Source organism: Polyodon spathula, unplaced genomic scaffold, assembly GCF_017654505.1.
Source record: "Polyodon spathula isolate WHYD16114869_AA unplaced genomic scaffold, ASM1765450v1 scaffolds_1546, whole genome shotgun sequence".
In the NCBI taxonomy this organism is placed as follows: Eukaryota; Metazoa; Chordata; class Actinopteri; order Acipenseriformes; family Polyodontidae; genus Polyodon; species Polyodon spathula.
In genome coordinates, this window is record NW_024473023.1 from 3,840 (window position 1) to 25,000 (window position 21,161).

The following is a 21,161-nucleotide window of genomic DNA, read 5'->3' on the forward strand; positions in this document are numbered from 1 at the left end:
CATTCCACCAGCAGGGTGTGTGTGTGTGCGTGTGTGTGTGTGTGTCTGTGTGTGTGAAACATTCATCTGTGTGTGACAAGCTCGCCACCTGCTGGACACATGGCTGTAATGCACATCGATAGAGCTACAGTGTGTGTGTGTGTGTGTGTGTGTGTCTATATATTAAACCAATTACAATCCTTGTCAAATTCGATTCAATTTCCCCGTTCCTGGAAGAAAGAACAAAATAGACTAGAAAAATAATCCCCTGTCTGACCAGAAGCTTTGGACTACAGGCTACACACCCCGCGGCAGAAACCTGAGTACAGACTGCCCCCCCCCCCCCAAAACAAAGCTTAACAATTAGTGCTTTTAAAAAAAAAGAGAGAGAACTCGGTAAAATGAAAGCAGACAGCCGAGGAGAAGCTCAGGTGTGTTTGGTCTGGGCACAGGGAATTCAATCAGATGGAAAGCCCTTGTGTTGGATTGAATGGCTTTCTGACTGGCTGCTTTGCTTGTCTGGGCTTGTGTTGTGACACAGCAGGTCGACTTCTGTTTTAAAACGAATGCAAGGGATCGTGTACAAACGCCAACATTTGAGCAACATGTGAAATCAAATTAATTTATACATGAGCGAATGTTTTATCGCCTGCTATTTAAATTCTCTACTATACTGTTACGATAACCATCTTTCTCATTTTTGTTAACCGCAGAAATTAGCATCTAAATTTAACGTATCAAATGACGTCAGTAAATACAGCAGGCGTTTAGATTTTTTTTTTTCAAACATTTATTTGGTTCTTAATTAAATGGGTAAGTCCCCCCCCCCCGCCCGCATTTTATTAACTTGAAAAGAAAAAAAAAAAACTTGAAATATACTCCGAAAAATCAGCCTGACGCTATCCGCTCTGTCGTGCACTTCACTTTATCCCCACTAGATGGTGCTACTCTACAGCTAGAGATTCATAGCGCCATTAAAAACTACAGTCAGGTTTTGAATGGATCCGGGCTAGTGTTTGAGTTGTACCGAGTACAGCAGCCATAACACAGGGTATGTTATGTCTGGAAAACCCAGTGTTAAACTCTGTAATATCAATGGCAAACTTAAACCTGGTATCAGGCATCGCAAATGAAATACTGCCTTTTGAATGTAACACTATAGACATTTTTGTATTATTATTTAAAAAGGCCAATAGACAAAAATACAAAAATGCTTAAAAATGTCCCTTAAATAAAATAAAATAATTTAATTTAAAATATACCTATCATAAATAAATAGAAAATTGTTGTTGTTCTCTGTGAAAATGTTGCAATTTGTACACGATCCCTGGAAAAATAATGATTTGTTTTGTTTTGTTTTGTTTTGTTGAGAGACAGACCCAAACACTATTGAAGAATTTAACTTTGGAATTCATAGATTTAAAAACGGCAACATTAAAACAGAAACAGAAAGAAAATTACTAAAAGGCGGGTCAGAACGGGTGTAAAAGGGAGATGGACGCCACAAAAAAACAAAAAACAAAACCGAAAGAGAAGAGAAGTGTCCTTGAGTGTGCGCTGCTTACTAACCCCGCTGCCAAGCCCCTTTCTCTCATCCAGAACTTCAAAAACTCTCAAAAGCAAGAGGTAAAAACTGCAACAACCCATAAAAAGGACCCTGTCGCGTCCTGGTGCGGTGACTCACACAGAGCAAGTCAGGCTGCAGATGTCTCTCCCAACCCCCCCAATCATTAGACTTCATTATTGCATTTCCCTTCATCTGTAGATGGGAGGGGGGGGGGTGCCTGTATGGAAGGAGGAGGAGAGGAATTCAGAATGACAAAAGCATTCAAGCCTTGTTTTTACTAAACACACCCCCGTCCCTCTCTCCCTCTCTCTCTCTCTCTCTCTCTCTCGGAGGAGGAGCATCGCGGGAGGAGAAGGGAGTTTCAGAACCTGTGCTCCAGCGACTCTCTTTCCCTGCGGTTCACCTCCTCTCTGTAACAGTACGAGCAGTAATGGCCCGTCTCTGGGTGCCCGTAGTAGTTGCAAGCCGGCATTTTGCATTTCGTCTGCTGCGCGCTGTAAAAGTTTCTCCCGGGGGGGATTGCGTTTCTGTCCGAAGAAGGAGGAGGAGGAGGAGAGGAAGAGGAAGGGGCGAGGAACCCACCTCGCACATCCCGGTACCCATTGCTGTAACCGCCTCCTCCTCCTCCCCCCAGCCCCGGCACTCTCTCCTCCCGCCTGTAATCCGGAGGCTGATTCTCCTCCATCTCCGCAGGAGGGTAGCGGGACGGCCGGGCGGGGCTTCCCACCGCGGCGGTGGCAGGCGGGGGGCGGTACTGGGAGTGAGGGGGTCCGAGGGGGCAACGTCTGGGCAGGGTGGCATACGACGGGAGGCAGCTGTAAGAGGAGGAGCCCCCAGCCAGCTGCCGCCTGGCCTCCTGGCTGCAGACAGGGAGGGCCGCTCCGGGCTGGCCGGAACGGTCAAGCAGGCCGGGGCGCAGACTGGGGCGCGGGATGGTCAGAACCCCAGAGTAGCTGTTGGCGGGGAAGGGGGAGGGTTTGAGGCCGCCGTGGTCGAAGTGGGGCCCCTCCGGCTCCTCTTTGGGGTCGAAGGGCTGGCGGTAGCCGTCGGTCGAGTCTTTCCTTCCCAGGGTCCCGTTGGAAGTTGACGCGGCAGGGGCAAGGGGGGCCGAAGCTCCTTTCCTCTCCGCCTCCTTGCGCTGCTCCTGCTCGGCCAGGAAGCGCTCCTCGGCGTCTGCCAGATAGCGCTGGATCATCTCCTCCTGGAAGGGCTGCCGGCTGCTGGTGGTCAGCAGGCCGGCGAAAATGAACTTGCGTTCCCCTTGCATGGCAGCGCGCAGGATCCCCAGGCTCAGCTTGACGTCGCTGCCGTACTTGCACGGCTCTTGCTCCTGCTGCTGGAGGGGAGGGGTTTGTCTCTCGTCGCCCCCGGCCCCTCTCGCCTCACCCCCGCTGCTCGGAGACCCTTCCTGGCTCCCTTTCCTCGAGCCTTTCATCGTCATCATCTTTTTCTTCTTCTTCTTCTCTTTCTCCTCCTCCTCCAGGCTCTCCTCCCCCTGCTTGCCTCCGCCTCCAGCTTTGCCCGTCATCAGCCCGCCCATGTTTTTTTTCAGCCTGCTGCCCAGGGTCTTGCCGAAGCTGCCCAGCTTGCTGCCCACAGAGTCGGCCCGCTTCTTGTCCTTTTTGGCTGCCTTCTCCTTCATCTCCTTGCTGCTGCTGCTGCTGCTGGAGCTGCTGGAGCTGTTGCTCCCAGATGGGGTCTTGCCTCCACCCGCTCCTCCCTCGCCCCCCGTCCCGTTAGAGCCGCTGCAGACAGATTCCTTGTCGGACTCCCCCGAATCGGGAGGGGTGCGAGCTTCGTCTCCTGCAGAGGCAGTTGGGGACTCTGGCTGAGCCAGCGGGGCCTGCTGTGGAAGAGAAGAGAGACGAGAGAGACGGGACAGCGTGAGAGTGCAGCCAACGAAATGCTCTTATGGGGAAAACTATACAAAGAGTGTGTGTAATTCAATATGCTAACAAGGGAACATTATTCAGCAGCTTTCACTGGACTCTATGAAGCTGAGGGAGTTCATTCTATATAGAGGGGGTGCAATTCAATATGAGAACAAGGGAACATTATTCAGCAGCTTTCACTGGACTCTATGAAGCTGAGGGAGTTCATTCTATATAGAGGGGGTGCAATTCAATATGTTAACAAGGGAACATTATTCAGCAGCTTTCACTGGACTCTATGCAGCTGAGTGAGTTCATTTTACAGAGGGATGATTCAAGGCTTTTGTCCAGAGCTGTATGCAAGACAGAGCATCATACCTGGGCTTCACCTGGGAGCTGCAGCCACGTCACAGTCATATAGCTGTGCAGCAAGCTCAGCTTAGCCTCCAAGGATAACGTCACACTGCAAAGACAAGAGAGGAAGAAACAAACACACTTCATTATCAAAACCTAACCAAGCTCAATCACAACTCTAAACCTGAGGGAACACGAAGCCACACTGCTCTGCGGCTTGCAGCTTGGTTTCAGGAGACTGTAGGTTTCAGGACGCTGCGCGGCACACCAGGCAGGGAGACTCGGGGGTTTAATACAGCAAACCTCAAACTAGGTCTCCCCGGGGGTGGGGGCTCTCCTGAAACCATTTCCAAGCTGCTGATGAAGTGGCTTCATGTTCAATGTCGTTACAGGAGAAAATGAAATCCAGTAGCGCTAGAACACACAGCGAGGCAGAGAGGCAGCGAGTTAGAGATAGAGGGGGGGGGGTTCTGTACTTGGCCAGCCGGTCGTTGTCGCTCTCGTCTTTGCCCCAGTCCCAGTCCCGACCCGGATCCACGGCGAAGTGAATGGGAAGCAGCTTGTGTTCGGAGTCTGTCAGCGGGATCACAGCTGGGGAGCAGAGCGAGGCGTTCAGAGACACATATCATCATCATTATTATTATTATTATTATTATTAGTATTGTTATTATTATTGTTATTATTATTAATGAGTCATTTAGCAGACGCTTTTATCCAGAGCGACTTGCAGAGACTAGGGAGGGTGAACTCTGCATCATCAACAACTGCTGCTGCTGCTGCAGAGTCTCTTCCAATAGGACCTCGTTTGTTTCACGTCTCGTCTGAAGGACGGAGCACAAGGAGGTGAAGCGACTCGCTCAGGGTCTCACACACACACACACACACACACACACACAGGGAGTCAGAGGCTGAGCCGGGATCTGAATCGAAGTCGATCTCCCTGGCGCTACCTTGCTCTCTGCAGCCGTCTCTCTGCTCCATGGAGACGAGGGCTGAGAAGTGGGCTTGGTCGTACGCCAGGACGAGGGGCGAGCGGTGGCACTTGGCAGAGGGCACCTCCAGGGGCAGGTAGATTCCTCCGAACGGGATGGGAGCGAAGGCTGGGAGAAGGGGAGGGAGTGTCGGCATAACTAAACGCACATAATTCAGATCTCTTACTTGATATCAAGTCAAAGGAAACGTCTGATCTGCAGGTAAGGAGACTCTCACCTTCCCCACCAGAGTCCCTCAGCATGGTGTCAGCCACCACCACGATGGGTCTCCTGAGCACGTGAGCCAGAACGAAGACGTGGAACTCCTCCAGACTCTCATAGACAGGCTCCTCCGCCTGCTCCACCCTGCACAGAGAGAGAGAGAGAGGGAGAGAGAGGGAGAGACCCACACACACAGAGAGAGAGACACAGAGAGAGAGAGACCCCCACACACACAGAGAGAGAGAGAGACCCCCACACACACACACAGAGACAGAGAGAGAGAGAAAGAGGAGAGAGACACAGAGAGACATACACAAACACACACACAGAGAGCGACAGAGAGAGAGAGCGAGCGACGCACACAGAAAGAGACACACAAATAGACAAAGAATCAGAGAGAGCAACACACACACACAAACACAACCAGTGGTCATTTTTCTGCATCTCAATTATTGTAATGAATAACTGTAACCGATACCCCCCCACCCCCAGTATGAAAGGCTCCCTCCTTACCCCACGCCGTTGTTTCCGTTGGTACTGTAGTGTATCCTGGGCTCACTGGACGCCAGCTTGATCAGCTCGTTCCACTCCTTCTGCCACTCCTGCTCGGTGTACACCAGCCCTGACTGCAGAGCAGGGGGAGGGGGGGCATTACTACAGCATCCAGGAGGCTTGGGAGGGTCCAGCGGTTACAGAAAGGGGGCTTTTTACCCCAGGAGGTTCAAATCCCAGCTCAGACACTGACTCACTGTGTGTGTGTGACCCCGAGCAAGTCACTGAACCTCCTTGTAAGCTTTTAAACGCCCTGCAATGCCCTGACCTCGTAGCTCTATAGCTTGCCACCTAGCCCCAATCTTTTGTTTGACTGGAGTCTGACACCCCCTGATCTCACAGGTTTTTAATCGTCGATGACTCCCAATGCAAAGCTCTGCCTGGTTTTAAGAGGCTGTCCCCAGGACCCTCCCTCCTTCCCAGATTGCTTTGTGAGAGTTACCTCTTTGTTCTGAAGGGTCTCTTGCCAGCGCCACCTCCTCAGAAGACCCTCCTTCTCCACCCCCTTGTCCATCAAGCTGTGAAGGGCCTTGCGCAGCATCAGGTCCCGGTCGTGGAACCCCCACATCCCTGACAAAGGAAACCACAGGGGAGGAGGTTAGGGTCCGGGTTCAGGTACACCCTCCGACATTAACACCCCAAAACGCGACCTGGGACTCTTCACATTTCCAAAACTGTTTCTCTTCAGAATCTAAAATGCATACTGCACATCACAGGGACAGAAATAAGACTACTTGCATAGCGGTCTGATCCACTCCTGGTTTCACTACGAGGCTGTAAAGGCTGAGGGCAACTAAATTAGTCTCAATCCGAAAATTATGGGCAACGCCAATGAAGCTCCCCTAGCCTATTGCTATAGTAACACAGCGGGCAGCTTACCCAGTGAAGCAGCGTGCAGCAGGCAGTTCCCGTCTCCAGTGGTGGCAAGGGGCAGCAGGCTCTGACAGCTTGCACCCATGCCAGTCCACCAGTTCAACCGACCTGCGCGAGACAAGGGCAGGAAAGCAACGGCATTTTTAGCACAGCGCTGACAGGCTAACGCCATTACCACCCCCTCTGTATAGAAAGAACTCCCTCAGCTTCATAGAGTCCAGTGAAAGCTGCTGAATAATGTTCCCTTGTTAACATATTGAATTGCACCCCCTCTATATAGAATGAACTCACTCAGCTTCATAGAGTCCAGTGAAAGCTGCTGAATAATGTTCCCTTGTTCTCATATTGAATTGCACCCCCTCTATATAGAATGAACTCACTCAGCTTCATAGAGTCCAATGAAAGCTAATATATATATATTTTTTCCCTCAATCCTAAGATTGAGGTGATGCTACCGTCCTGTCTGTAGCTGCACAGTAAATCGCTAGTGCAGCCGTTGGGTTTTCAGAGGGGTACCTGCGTGCTCCAGAGCCAGCAGCATGGCTTGCTCGATGAGGTCTCTCTCGATGTAGCTGCGGAAGTCGTCTCTGTACACAGTGAGGTCAGGCAGCTGGAAGGTGCACAGTGGGGTCTCCAGGAGAGGGTCGCTGCAGCTGGAGACGTGAGAGCGAGCCAGCGACACGATGGAGGAGCTGGCGTGGGAGATACCACGAGACAGACGCTTCTCTGCTAGGGAGAGGGAGAGAGAGAGACTCTGTCTGAGCTCTGAAGCCGAGGGAACTACTAGGGGTCAGGCCACATGTGGGGAGAACCGCTGCTTGGGTTTGTGTGGATCGCTGTTCTCCGCAGAGTCTCGGAAAAGCACCATGAAATGGTACTTTAGTAGCAGCTTTTGGTGAATTCACAAATTGGGAAGTCAGCCCCCTTAGTCGGGGGCGCGCCGCCCGGGGTGGGGGCCCCCCCCGGGGGGCGGGGCCAGCCCCGATCCACACCAGCGAGCCTCGCCCTGACTGTCAGCCCCTGATTTCTGCAGAAAGCTCCATTACAATAATTCAATATTGTGATGCCTTACGCAAATTATCCATAACTTCCCAATGCCCAACCAGAACCCGAGGCAAGGCAATAAGAAACCCAAATCAAGCAGGGAAGCTTCGACTCGCGCCACCTTCGCACAGTTTTACAACAGAGTCGTTCAGTACGGGAAAAACGAAACCAGGGGCTCACTCGAGGACAGTACCTTGCACTGCATCATCCTGCCTGTTCACCAGGGGGCGCCCCACTCGGGGCATCTCCTTTTCGGGGGGGCGGAAGCCCCTCTCCTCCCCGAAGGAAGACTGCAGCGTCCCAGCATGCACCTGGCGCAGCTGCTCAAAGTCATTCAGAGCAGCACAGAGGTCCCAGTTCTTTCCTGCAGAGAGAGAATTCCGGTTTCACGCTTGCCTTTTAGAATCAATTCCCAATTCCAGTCCCCTTCCAGAATCAATTCCCGCACTCACCTTCCAGCAGGTCCCTGGCCAGGCCGGGGTCAGCTCCAGTGGATCGAACGAAGTCGGACAGGACCGTGTCCATATCCAAGGTCATGTGATCATGAATTCACACTGCGCAGCCGCCCCCGACAAAAACCAGAAAACCCGCGAACGCAGCCTCCTGCAGACACAGTGCAGCCTGCTCACTCCTGCACACACACACACAACAGCAAGAGGAAAAGAACACGCGTCACACAATACACAACCTCAACGGCACTCTCTGTGGGGCTTTGCTATTCAAATTCAAGAACACTTTTTGTTTTATTGATAAACTGGTTTTTTTTTCACATTTTTTAAATCTCTCTCTTTTTTTTAAATTGCTGTTTTCAACATCCTCTTTCACGGACTGATTTGACTGTAACAGTCTAATCGCTGGCAGTTTTATTGTGATTTGCTTTGCACTGTACAGTGCTTTGAAAAGGCTTTTTATATGAAAGGCGCTATATAAATAAGATCTGATAGATAGACAAACAGACAGACAGATACATAGATAGACAGATAGATACATAGATAAGACAGACAGACAGGCAGACAGACATAGATAGATAGATACATCGATAAGACAGACAGACACATAGATAGACAGACAGATACCTAGATAGATAAATAGATAGGCAGATAGACAGACATAGATATAGACAGACAGACAGACACATAGACAGACAGATACATTGACAGACAGATACACAGACTGACAGACAGCTGGCTCCTTCATAGCTTCCTTCTAACCTCCACACAGATCCATACAAACCCAGGCAGCTGTTCCCTCACTCTGAAGGGTGTATCAGCCCTGATCCACCCCAGCGATCCACCCCACCTGACTGCCAGCCCCTCATTTCTGCAGAGACCTCCATCACAACACCCCAATAAGACAGGGGTCTCCAACCCTGGTCCTGGAGGGCTGGAGTCCCCTTCTGGTTTCTGTGTTCTAACTGTCCCCTACGCTAATCAGCGTCTAATAAGCACTTAGAACTGGAGACCCCTGCAATAAGCACTTTGTACAGTATCTAAATACCCAGGGCTGCCAGCTGATGTCGAAACAGCTGGTGACTCAAAGCAGCGTGACAGTGCCCTCAGGGCATGTACCGAATGAGAGCAGCGAGGTATGTGCGGTACACGGGCACGCTGGCATCATGAACCTGCATCTTGAAACTGCTACTGCGAGACGGGGGACAGCTTCCTAGAAATAGACCCGGTGGACTGTATTTACAGCAGTGACTCTGATGCCAGGGGGTGGGGTCAGAACACCTCACTCAAACAGGGGGCGTGGTGGCACAATGATGTCATCAGATAAAACAGCACAGCAGGGAAATATATATAAAGATTTGTGATTTTCACACGCACACAGGGAGGGAGTTGAAAAACAGATTGAAGTCAGACGAACCCACAGCTCTCGCTCTCCTATCTAAAAAGACCGCGTGCGCATCACTGTGGGTTTTAGGCAGCAGTGCATTCTTTGAGAGAGAGATACAACAGTGCTGCAGCTTCCTTCCGAGTGTCTCGCTGCGTTCTGAAATGGTTTTGTCGTTCTAAAGGTTACATTCTGGTCTAGCGTTCGGGGGCGTGGGGGGGGAGGCACCGGTAAAGACCAGTAACAAAACAAAACCAGACAAGAGCACACAACTCAACAAGCAGCAAAAAAATCATTTTCCACCCGCTAGTGAAAGACTGCTGCTTTTTAAAACCCCCTTCTTCTTTACAAGAGAGCTATTGCAAGGAGTGTGCCTTCTTTCTAAACAGAAGGAGTTACTCTGTCCAGCGCTGTGTGAGGGGTGAGCTGCAATGTGTTGAGTAACTTGGCAACATGACCCCAAGTGATCTCACTGACTACTGATGCACAGAGTCTGGCTCTCAGCACTGTAGCCAGTCTGCATTTTGGGGGCGTGTCTGCGTGCTACAGGCCAAAAGTTCTGCATCACCTAGAATTTTAGGATTCAGAGATCATTAAAAATAAACTATATGAACATAATAATTTAGTTATTTCTCATCATGTAATCAAAGAAATACATAATGATAGCAGAAAAAAAAAAAACACACACAGGTTTTGCGTTGAGTATATGGGCAAAACTAGTTCACTCTACGGGGGGGGGGGCAAAAACTTTTTGTCCAGAGCTGCACGAGTGAAGTGTGCGAGTCTGAAACGACCCAAGCAGCTTCCTTCGATTGTTCTGTTTGATTTGCGCTGCTACGAACAAACTGGTCGACTGGCATCGTCCTCCTGACTCTGCATAGCAAGTGAGGGTTGAGCTGCCCCCGCCCTCCGTCTCCTGGGAAACGCACCCCCTGACTGACACAAACACTTCTCCGACGCCTTGAGCTGCTCCCTGACCGGGCTGACCTGGAAGAGGCCGTCAGCGCTTCAGGACGAGGAGCTGGGGAGCGGGGGGTTCTGGGTGCCGTGTAAAACCCGAGTTGCTTCTTCAGATCAGGCTTTGCAAACACTTACCGAAGGGCTTTTTGAGGGAACCCCCGCCCCACACAGCGCACTGCAGCCTGAAACCAATAGGTCTTGATGGCTTGGCATTGGAATATTTTTCACAGCTCGGGGCAGGATGGAAAGCACAGAAAAAGCAGAAGGATTTAGCAGGCACGGTTCCTCAACTTGCAAACCCAGAGAAAAGGGGGCAGCAAGGTCGTTCATGCCCCTGTTTTTCCCTGGCAGTCCCGACAAGACAGTTCATGTCTAAGGGTGCCTCAATACACAAATACCAAGACCTCTCGAGACGATGCGTGATGGGATCCAATGGCAATTTAATGAACACAATGACTATTTTCACTTCTAGACAGGAAGGGTGTGTATCTCAGTAACTCTTGTGTGACACGCAGGGAGCTGGACTGCGGCTTTTCGTTCTTGCATCATCGTGCGGCGAGACTCGCGGCTTTGTAAAACCTGAACGGTCAAACAAACAAACAAACAAAGCATTTACTAGAGCTTTCGGCCACAGCTGTATAACGCCACTGTGTAACTTCGCTTCAGCCAGGCCCTTTATAGAAACGGATTCCTCAGCGGGGTTCAATGCAATCATTAAGAAACAGGTTGTACTGGAAAAGCCAAGGTTCACTTCCAGTATACCAGCGTTACCCTTCTGCACAAGCCTGGTGGCTGGAGAGGTCCCCAGGTCTGCTGGTACAGTACTGGGCAATTCCTTACAGTGTGCAGAAATCAATGCTGTTTGAGGCTCCGGGATGCACAGCAATGAATTTCTCCAAGCACAGAGAGGTTCAGAGACAACACACACATGACTGGCAATGCACTATTATCATTATTATCATTATTGTTGTTTTTAAGCGTCACTGAGCGACTGACGTTAACTGAAGGTGGAATCGTTACCAAAATGCAGATGAGTTCCAGGGGTAAGAACCTGAACGAGCACTGCAGCCCTGTGCTCTAACCACTGAGCCCCTCAAACCCACTGCAGCCCTGTGCTCTAACCACTGAGCCCCTCAAACCCACTGCAGCCCTGTGCTCTAACCACTGAGCCCCTCAAACCCACTGCAGCCCTGTGCTCTAACCACTGAGCTCTAACCACTGAGCCCCTCAAACCCACTGCAGCCCTGTGCTCTAACCACTGAGCCCCTCAAACCCACTGCAGCCCTGTGCTCTAACCACTGAGCCCCTCAAAGCTTCCATAAACTGCACCCGAGATCACTCTCTTTCCTTTTTTCTCATCGCTGGAAGTGGCAGTAGCACTGCAGTTTTGACCCACTGACCTGAAATCGGATCTCGTACCCTCATATCTGTTTACTTATTTATGAAAAACGCATGGTCTCCTCAAAGGCAGACATCCGCTGGGAACAAAGCTTGTGCTCTCTACCAGCCAGACAGCCCCGAGTCAGCAACAGAGCGAAGAAACGAAACCTGCAAGTCAGCGCCCAGCAAACTTTAACCAATAAAACATCCCAGCTCTACAGCACGGAGCTGCTGAAAACGTCAGGCTTCAAACCTGTATATTACTGGTTTGGCTGGTCCACACAAACTATAATTAAGTTCTCAAATTGAGACTAAAGGATTTAGTCTGGAGGCTCTGCGGCTTGCAGCTTGGTTTCAGGACGCTGTGCGGTACACCTGGCAGGGAGACTCTGGGGTTTGATACAGCAAACCCCAAACTGAGTCTCCTGGAACCAGCTTTCAAAACGCACAATCCTGAAAAAGTGTCTTTTGGCGTTCCCCCAGCGCTATGTGTGTATGTACAGGTTAGCAATACTGTTCTGTTTTCTACACTTTGTACAAAAGTGATTTTTTTCTTTCCTCCCGAGGACTACACTGTGTGTCTGTCTGTCTGTATGTCTGTCTGTGTGTTATTATCAATGTGTGGACAACATTTGAGAAACCGTCCCCACAAACTTCTGAAAAAACAAACAAACAAACAAAAAAAAACAATCCAACAACGACGTTGTGGGGACGCCCCGACTTCACCTTTTTAAAACTAAATACGCCTTCAAAAACAAACAAACAAAAAAAAAAGGGGCAAAAACACTGGGTTTGTTGTCGACTTTCACCCCGTGTGGAGTTTTGTGTGACTGGAGTTGGAAACAGTCAATAGTGAATATAGTGAGAGTCAATGAGAAGAGCCCACGGGAGTTTCAAACGCGAGTGGGGCACGCCAGCGATCACCACTCACATATTTTGTAACGTGATATATTTTTTTGCAACAACTGGGAGTCGCCACCCCTCCCCGGGATAAGGGCGTCTGCTAAGAAATCAATAATAATAATAATAATAATAATAATAATAATAATAATAATAATAATAATAATAATAATAATAATAATAATAATAATAACACGTCGGTTTCAGGCTGAACGGCTCAAGGATCTCTCGGGTTTGTTTTCGGGTTTTCTGGAAAGGATCCGTTTCCAAACCCAGCCCAGGTAGATTCGTGTGTTTCTTTCTCGAGTGGGCAGTGGAGTGTCGTTATATCGGAACCCGGAGTCGCGACAGCAATGCGATATCCATATCACGACACTATTTTCAATAGATTTTTTTAAATTTTTTTTTAGGGCAAATTAAACTGACCAACCCCCCCCCAAAAAAAAAAATGAAGCAGAGAAAGTAAATAACTTACCCTCGCAGCCCCCGGCTGCAGCTGCCTCGGTTAATTATAACTGTAAGGGCAGCTGTGATAACACGGTGCCTCTCGGATCGCTCTTAATTAATCAGATTCATTAACAGAGAACGCTGCAGACATTAAAAACAATATATATATTTATCTCTCAACAACAACAATGTCACGTCAGGGCCAGAGCAGCCTCGACCCGCCCACCGCGGCAACGGCCACCGATCATCCAATCGTCGACCGCTGAGGCTCGGATTGACAACCGCGACAACCAATGCGTGCGCAGACTTCCTGGGATCCTTGCCCGCTGATTGGGTGACGGGAATCCGACAGGGCGGGTTTTCACGAGATTGACACAAAGGGTTGCTATTGGAGATTTGGGGGGCTGTGGGCGGGCGGGGGTGATCCTTACATGGCAGTTGCTGTGGCCAATGGGGAGAGGATGTGGGTTGGGATTCGAATGAGGTCATCAGTTCTGGAACGCGTCTTCACTATTGTAGGCAGCTAGCGGGCAATTAAACACAGTGTTACAACAAGAGCACAATATTTCTGTTTAATTACGAATCACATTTGGCAATTTATAGTTTATATTTCACCAACAAAAGAAAAAAAAAAATTGGCAGCCCTTGCAAAAATATATTAGTGGAAAAATGCTGTATTAGTTGACGAATGTGGAGCGTCTGTTAATAAACTACATGTCCCAGAATGCACCACCGGCTAACACGCTTATATGGGTACTGTAGTCCAGTTTACACGGACGGTGCAGCGGCTGCTTTGGGGAATTATCTGGAATTCACACCGTCCCTTGCGTGCAGCACCGCTGTTCTGCCTTCGTAAAGCGCGGGGGGAGGTTTCGTGACGTGAAAGGCGCTATACAGCGCAAGCTGTACCCCCCCTATTCAGACTGTGCTTGTAGATCTCCTGCTCCGCCCCTCCTGCTCTGCTCTGGACTGGCCTGCCCTCAGCACCGCGGTCCTGGACCCTCAGCTGATGCGCTATCCTTGCACTATTGCACTGCTAACAGTCACTGGAGATAGAACTGCTGTGATCCTAACTGACTGCATCCTAGTTCATATTGTATTCTAGCAGTGTTATTATTATACACAGCATCCTAGTTCATATTGTATTCTAGCAGTGTTATTATTATACACGGCATCCTAGTTCATATTGTATTCTAGCAGTGTTATTATTATACACGGCATCCTAGTTCATATTGTATTCTAGCAGTGTTATTATTATACACGGCATCCTAGTTCATTCTAGCAGTGTTATTATTATACACGGCATCCTAGTTATTCTAGCAGTGTTATTATTATACACGGCATCCTAGTTCATATTGTATTCTAGCAGTGTTATTATTATACACGGCATCCTAGTTCATATTGTATTCTAGCAGTGTTATTATTATACACAGCATCCTAGTTCATATTGTATTCTAGCAGTGTTATTATTATACACCGCATCCTAGTTCATATTGTATTCTAGCAGTGTTATTATTATGCATCCTAGTTCATATTGTATTCTAGCAGTGTTATTATTATACACAGCATCCTAGTTCATATTGTATTCTAGCAGTGTTATTATTATACACAGCATCCTAGTTCATATTGGATTCTAGCAGTGTTATTATTTGCACTTGCTGTAAACTACACTGTGTTTCAATATGAAGCTTGCATTGTAACCCTGCACTGCCCTGTAACACCTGAGTGAGTCTCCTGAGATAAAGGAGACTGCCAAACATTATATGACCCCCCCCCCCCCTTCTCAGTTATAGAATCTGTTGAGGAAACCAGCCAGTGCTAATTCCTTGTGTCTGCAGAGTTAATAATTTCTAAACCCAATATAACTGATAATTCATCCCCATTATATTTGGATTTTGTATAGGTTTATGAAAATGCTTTTTTTTTATTATAAAAAGATGCATTTTATAAACAGATTAGCTAGCTTTGACGTTCACAACAGACCTTGAAAGAAAAGCCAAAGAAACAGGTATCTTTAAAAAAAAAACCAAAAAACATTTTAATCTTCCTCTCAAAAGAAAACAGATCTTGAAAAAGTAAACTCCAAACCATTAGTCTTATTTTAAAAGGGAAACTTTTACACCCAACAGAAGTTTTTCAAGTGGCACGTACACAAGATATTGTGTGAAATACAATCCACCTTAGTGAAGTTCCACTGCAACACTCCCCCCTAGAGCCACCCTCTGGAAAAGCACCAATATTAAACCTCACTTCACACGGGCTTAGATCAGAACTACATCAAGGGTTGTGAAACCAGCCTTTTCAGAGTTGAAAACCAGTGTTTCCCTCAAAAAACGTTGGTCCACAAGATTAACCAATGCCTTGTAACAGCCACTGTTATCATACCAAGCTGGGTTTGTTTCCCCTGCAGTTTATTAAAATCTCTCAGCAGGAATAAGGAATGCTCCCGCAGCGAACGCACTTCACGACTCGCGTGCCCCGTGGTGACAGGGCAGTGATTTTATCATGGGCTCGGAGGGGGGCGGTTGTATTTGACAAGGCAAGACTACACACAAAAAAAAAAATTAAACTCCCCACTTTGAGAGGAGAAAAAAAAAAAAAAAAAAAGAAACGTAGCACTGTCATTCTGCCTCTCGATTGGAAGGCTGGCGTCTGCAGCGTGTCAAGTCCACCAATGAGAGAGCAGGATGAGAAGCTTAGCGCCGCCTCCTCTCAGGACTCCGGCTTCGTCTCCGTCCGCCTCTGCAAGAGAGAAAAAGAAACACCAGGTTTAAAACACACACACATTACTGCTGTCAGTGGGAGAGCAGCCTCTTCCTTTATACAGGTGCTGCTCAACTCTGGACCTCCAGATCTAATCCAGTCCAGGTTTTCACTCCAAGCAGGTTCTAATGTAGTTAAATGAAGCTGCCAAGAGGCAAGTAACTCATTTAGGAGCAGGTTAGAATAAAGACCAGGACTGGAGTAGATCTCAAGGCTGGATCACGTCAATGGTTTTTAAACAGTGCAGGACCCCTGGTTATTACTTGGTTATTCAGAACACAGTAAACAGGTTCTATGTGTTGAGTTACTTTTTAGTGTGATTGTAAATTATAAAAATTACTGCAGAATAATTCTAAAAAATAAAAATAAAAAAAATAATAATCAAATTAGCATTGTAACTGCAGCAAGCACTTGCTGTAAATTGTAACCAATGAATCATTCAGCAGACACTTTTATCCAGAGCGACTTCCAGAGCCAAGGGGGTGAACTCTGCATCATCAACAACTGCTGCTGCTGCTGCAGAGTCTCTTCCAATAGGACCTCGTTTGTTTGACGTCTCGTCTGAAGGACGGAGCACAAGGAGGTGAAGTGACTTGCTCAGGGTCTCACACACACACACACTGAGTCAGTGGCTGAGCCGGGATTAGAACCCGCTCCTGGTATCTAGCCCCGGGGGCGGTGTATCTGGTGCCCAGTGCCCCGCAGAGCCGGCACTGAAGCCCCTCACCTCCTCTTGCTCTTGGGCGGTCCCCTTACGAAGCCCCAGTCCACATTGATGGGCTGACCCATCATATCCTGACCGTTCAGCCCCTCCATGGCAGCCTGGGCCTCTTTGTAGGTCTCGTACTCCACCAGCGCATAGCCCTGCAGACAAGCAAAGAAACCTCAGAAACACACTCACAGCACGAGCAGCGACTGGGGCTGGGAACCTCTGCTATAGGAGACGAAGCTTTGCAACTGGCAAGGGATTACATGAAGGACTGGAAGCATGTACTCATATTACAGACGATAATATTATTATTATTATTAGCTCAGTTTCATACCTTGAGGAATCCTGTCCTCCTGTCCAGATTCAGGTGAATGTTCTTGATCTCTCCGAACTCTGCGAATTTGTCGTGGATGTCCTCTTCAGTGGCTTCCTCGTGGACTCCAGTCACAAACAGAATCCAGCCCTCCACAGCTGGGGGCAGAGAGACGGAGAGGGAGCAAAACCGAGAGAGAGAGTCACCCGCAAATTCCTGAGCGAACACCAGCAAGATCCTTTAAACGCTTTTCAAGCAGAGTCACCGATTCGCATCCAGCCCCTGTATATTTTGTCTAACCCAGGCGTGCCAGACTCCAGTCCTCGAGGGACACAGGGGGAAATCAAAACCACTCACTAAATCTTGGAAAATGGTCAAAACAGGCAGCGAGTGTCTGATTGCACTGTTGACTTTAATAGACCACCCGTGCAATTCATTTCAAACAGTAAAGAGAAAAGGAACACAGAGCCGCACACGATAAAACGCAGGAGACTTTTTAGAAGCTGTTTAAGACTCCTGATTAAAGCACAAAGCGGTCTGACATTTTCACACACGAGTGTGTTTCTGTATCCCTGATTACTGAGCGGAGATTGAAATCCTCACACCCAGAGGTGTTTGCATGCAGGCTTGTGTGTGTGTGTGTGTGTGTGTGTGTGTGTGTATATATATTATATATATATATATATATATATATATATATATATATATATATATATATATATATATAAAATGGACACCAATGAGGAACCGGGTCCTGAGAGTTCAGCCTATAACATGTAAATTTTCCCCCATTTGAAACAGTGCACTGTCGAAACGCCTGTCTGGAAGCGCAGCGCCGATCCGGTCTCTTACATCTCTGCGGGCCTGGCTCGTCCCCGTCCTGCTCCACAGTGTCGTAATCCTCTCGCAGTCTGGACCTCGCACCCTCCTCTGTGTTGAGGAGAGAAACCGTATCAGCATCGCAAGCCAGGGGCATCCCCTGGGACTGGCTATACCTCCCCCAGGGGAGGGTAACAAAAGCATGGGTGTGCATCTTATTAAACTCCTAGCAAAACCAGGAATGAATCCAACTGCTGTGCCAGGTGTACTCAACTCCGGTCCTCCAGATCCAGCCCAAGCACCTTCTAATGTAGTTACTTGCAGACAACTAAATTTAGGACCCTGTTGGAATTAAAACCAGGACTGGAACGGATCTCGACCACTGCGCTATGCAATGGGAGTCTTATTTACCTTTTTTTTTTTTTTTTTCACTTTACATTTTTAGAAATGTCGGCGGAGTTCAGCAAGTTTCCCGAACAGCGCAATTCACTCACTCACCTGAACCGAAGCCTCTGCCCTTCCTCCGCTTCGCTTTCTCTTTTAACTTGTGAATGGTTTCTGGAGAGAGAGAGAGAGAGAGAGAGAGAGGAGAGAGAGAAGAGAGATCAAATATTAAGCATCGCACACCGCAGCATGTTTATCACTCGGCTTGCTTTTTGTTTTTTGTTTCCTCTACGGACTGTAACGCATCTTGCTGCGATGCAAACCGAACTTGCTCTCTACAGAGTTACGCCAAGAAGCTGGAAAACAAGCAAACCGTTTATTTATTTTCGCCCACCACAATACAGCAACACTTCCAGGGCTTTCAACGCGGCTACAGCGAAGCACATTTTAAACGGCACCCCTTTTTAAAAACTGCAACACAGCCGCAAACTAATGAAGCTGCTACGAGTTTAGGAGCTGATCGACCCCCAGGCCTGACACGCAGGGGGCTGGTCGCCTGGCAACAAGCGCACACGCTGCAACCGGTTCACTGGCCCCAGCCTGTGTTAAAACACAAACATCACGATACTAATATTAATAATAATAACTACCATCTTCATCCATGGGGAAATCCTCGGCCCCGGCCTCTTCGTGCAAATCCAGTACGTCCGCCATTTCCTCTGCCTTGTGTGTGGGGGACTCGGCTCTGCCGCACGGAGCTCTGGGATGCTGGAGGTGTCGCTGTTATATTAGACGAAGGTGAGGGTTGGAAGTAATGGGCGGCCATTTTGAGAAGGTCGGATCTGCGACGTCGGCAAGTGAGGTCAAGAAAGCAAAGGACCGCTGATTGCACTGTGTAAATAATTTATTAATAAAGAAACTATAAATAGTGTACCAGCACATGTCCTGCTGAAGATGCACGACGACCCCCCCCCCCCCCCCCCCCCCCCCCCCCCCCTGCCCCTGCCCCTGCCCCTGCCCCTAGAGAAACCCGTTACCAAGAGACTGGCGCTTGAACGCTTCTGCTCTCCTTCATTCCAACACGCTGCTGTTTTTCCCACGCACGATCCCTTCTGGTCTTCCCCAGCCAAGCCCCGATCGGACCGGCAGTCACTGGCGTCCGCTAATCGGGTACCGGGGCTCCACTCCGCTCCCAGGAAGCAATGACCACAAAGCCAAGTTTCCCTTTTTCTTTCTGGTTTTTATTTTATTGCATACAAAAAAAAAACACATACAAAAACGACCCCCCCCCCCCCATCTCCCCCTATGCACATATTTAAAAGCACTCATTTATATCAAATATATATTTATGTATATAAAAAAAACACAGCCATACTGAATCAAAACAAGGATAATATTGAAAAAAAAAACAGTTTGGAATCATTACATGTAGAAAGCATAGTTGAATATGAGCTCATAATAATTTCCTGGTACAGTGTCATTTCCTGTGCTGTGTCACACAGACCAAATACAGGAAGTGATTAGGCAGCAGGAAGTAAAATCTTTTTTTTTTTTTTTTTTTTTTTTTTTTTTTTTTAAACAAAAACGAGTGGTTCTTATGAGCAGAGAAAACTATAAAAACACTCAAAGTCATGCGTGCGTTTTCAAAGCCAGTAGAAAAGCAGCCCTTTCCACCGCGCTGGAGAGAGGTTTTGCATCACCCTGCAGAGTGAACTCGCCCTGCTTCATACACTCGAACGGAGCCCGCTGGAATGATGTTACGCTCACGTGCCTGGCCGCGCTGCCCGGGGGGCTGGTGTACAGGCTCTTGTCTGCGGGCTCTAGTGGTGGGAGGGCAGGGTGCTGCTGCTGGAGCTGCCCAGCTGCCCCCCCATGGCCAGCATGAGGAGGTCTTTCTTCTCCTTGTGAAAGCGCAGCTCCCGGCCCGCCAGCCTGGCCTCCTCCAGCTCCCTCTCTGCAGCCGCCAGCTCCCTGCTGAGCGCCCCGCGAGCCACCTGCTCCCGGCTCACCCAGTCAGCAGCCATCTGAGTGCGCAAGTCATCATCCAGAGCACGGTGAGAGTAGTGAGCCAACACCTCCTAGAGAGAGAGAGAGAGAGAGGGACAGACAGAGAGCGACAGAGAGACAGAGGAGAGAAACACAGAGAGAGGGAGAGAAAGAAAGAGGGAGAGACACAAAGAGAGACAAACACAGAGAGGTAGAGACACAGAGAGAGAGAGAGAGGAGGTGGAGGGAGGGAGACCCAGAGAGAGAGACACAGAGAGGGAGAGAGACACACAGAGAGATTGAGAGGGAAAGACACACAGACACACACAGAGGGAAAAGAAAGTTAACATCTCAGTTTATTTGCTCTTTGTTTACAGTTCTTTATGTTCTTTCTGCACAGCTGTGGAAGCCAGGAGCACAGTGGCGGGGCGATGCAGCAATGCACCGTGACCTGCACGGCAGAACACTGTCCCACGTCTACTCAACAGGGACAGGAGAGGAAACGCCTCGGCTTGTCAATGCGAGCGCGCCCCCTGCGTTCACAGCAGCGTCTCTGCTCGGGTGACACCCGAACCGCTAGGGTAGGACGAACCGGGGCGTGGGGGGGAGCTCTCACCTGTCTGGAGCACTGCCTCTCTCGCATGGCTCTCAAGCTGCCGTTCCAGTGCAGCAGCTGGAAGACGGTCATCAGTTCCTGGGGGAGGAGGAGGAGAAGGCAGGTTATCAGTTATCCACCCCAGCAGGACTCCTTTTTCTACAGGGCGGTGATGCAACACTTTTTTGGCCAGAGGTGCAGAGGTTGTAACTCTACATTAATAACACAGTAATGCTGTTTAAGCAAACCTGTACTGTGAGGAAGCACACAGTCGTTACAGGAGACACTTCAAGGGCAGGGTTAGAGTTTACTATCTTATTATGCAATGAAACATACATTAATAAATAAGCACACAGTAGTTACGTCTCGAAGCCTATCTGTTTGTTCTGTTTCGTTTCTGGCAGGCTTGGTGGTCCCGTGGTTGAAGTGAAGGGGCTCCACACCAGGAGGCTTCCTGGCTCAGACACTGCAGCTGGTGAGAATGAAATACCTGAAACTCCAGCATGGATTTCCCTTTGTTTGACTCCAGCATGAAGCGGAAAGCTCCGATCCCAGTGCCGGGGTTATCGGCCTCTTCTCTGTTTCCCTGGACACCCCCACAGCAAATGAGGGGGGGGGGAGACATAAAATACATTGTCT

General features: G+C 48.9%; 3 protein-coding genes across 4 annotated transcripts; all 3 read right to left on the reverse strand.

Moving 5' to 3' along the window:
- Positions 1-641: 641 nt before the first annotated feature.
- On the reverse strand, positions 642-13,192 carry otud7b (OTU deubiquitinase 7B). 2 transcript variants are annotated; one of them, XM_041242996.1, is made up of 12 exons: positions 12,982-13,192; positions 7,886-8,064; positions 7,627-7,797; positions 6,906-7,118; positions 6,396-6,497; positions 5,959-6,086; positions 5,478-5,590; positions 4,981-5,108; positions 4,722-4,871; positions 4,248-4,362; positions 3,796-3,880; positions 642-3,392 (listed from the first exon to the last, which is right to left on the reverse strand). In XM_041242996.1, exons 2-12 carry the CDS (start codon positions 7,968-7,970, stop codon positions 1,908-1,910), a joined length of 2,775 nt encoding a protein of 924 aa, XP_041098930.1. In that variant the 5' UTR covers positions 7,971-8,064; positions 12,982-13,192; the 3' UTR covers positions 642-1,907. The 2 variants fall into 2 exon arrangements, with proteins under 2 accessions (XP_041098930.1, XP_041098931.1); XM_041242997.1 differs by having other exon boundaries at positions 6,906-7,115; positions 12,982-13,191.
- Positions 13,193-15,522: 2,330 nt separating this feature from the next.
- rbm8a (RNA binding motif protein 8A) lies at positions 15,523-18,699 on the reverse strand. The gene is made up of 6 exons (XM_041242998.1): positions 18,592-18,699; positions 18,056-18,115; positions 17,591-17,668; positions 16,760-16,896; positions 16,444-16,580; positions 15,523-15,695 (listed from the first exon to the last, which is right to left on the reverse strand). The coding sequence occupies exons 1-6, from the start codon at positions 18,653-18,655 to the stop codon at positions 15,650-15,652; spliced, it is 522 nt and encodes a 173-aa protein (XP_041098932.1). The 5' UTR covers positions 18,656-18,699; the 3' UTR covers positions 15,523-15,649.
- Positions 18,700-19,282: 583 nt separating this feature from the next.
- On the reverse strand, positions 19,283-21,155 carry LOC121309848 (LIX1-like protein). The gene is made up of 3 exons (XM_041242995.1): positions 21,013-21,155; positions 20,544-20,621; positions 19,283-20,019 (listed from the first exon to the last, which is right to left on the reverse strand). The coding sequence occupies exons 1-3, from the start codon at positions 21,145-21,147 to the stop codon at positions 19,762-19,764; spliced, it is 471 nt and encodes a 156-aa protein (XP_041098929.1). The 5' UTR covers positions 21,148-21,155; the 3' UTR covers positions 19,283-19,761.
- Positions 21,156-21,161: the final 6 nt, after the last annotated feature.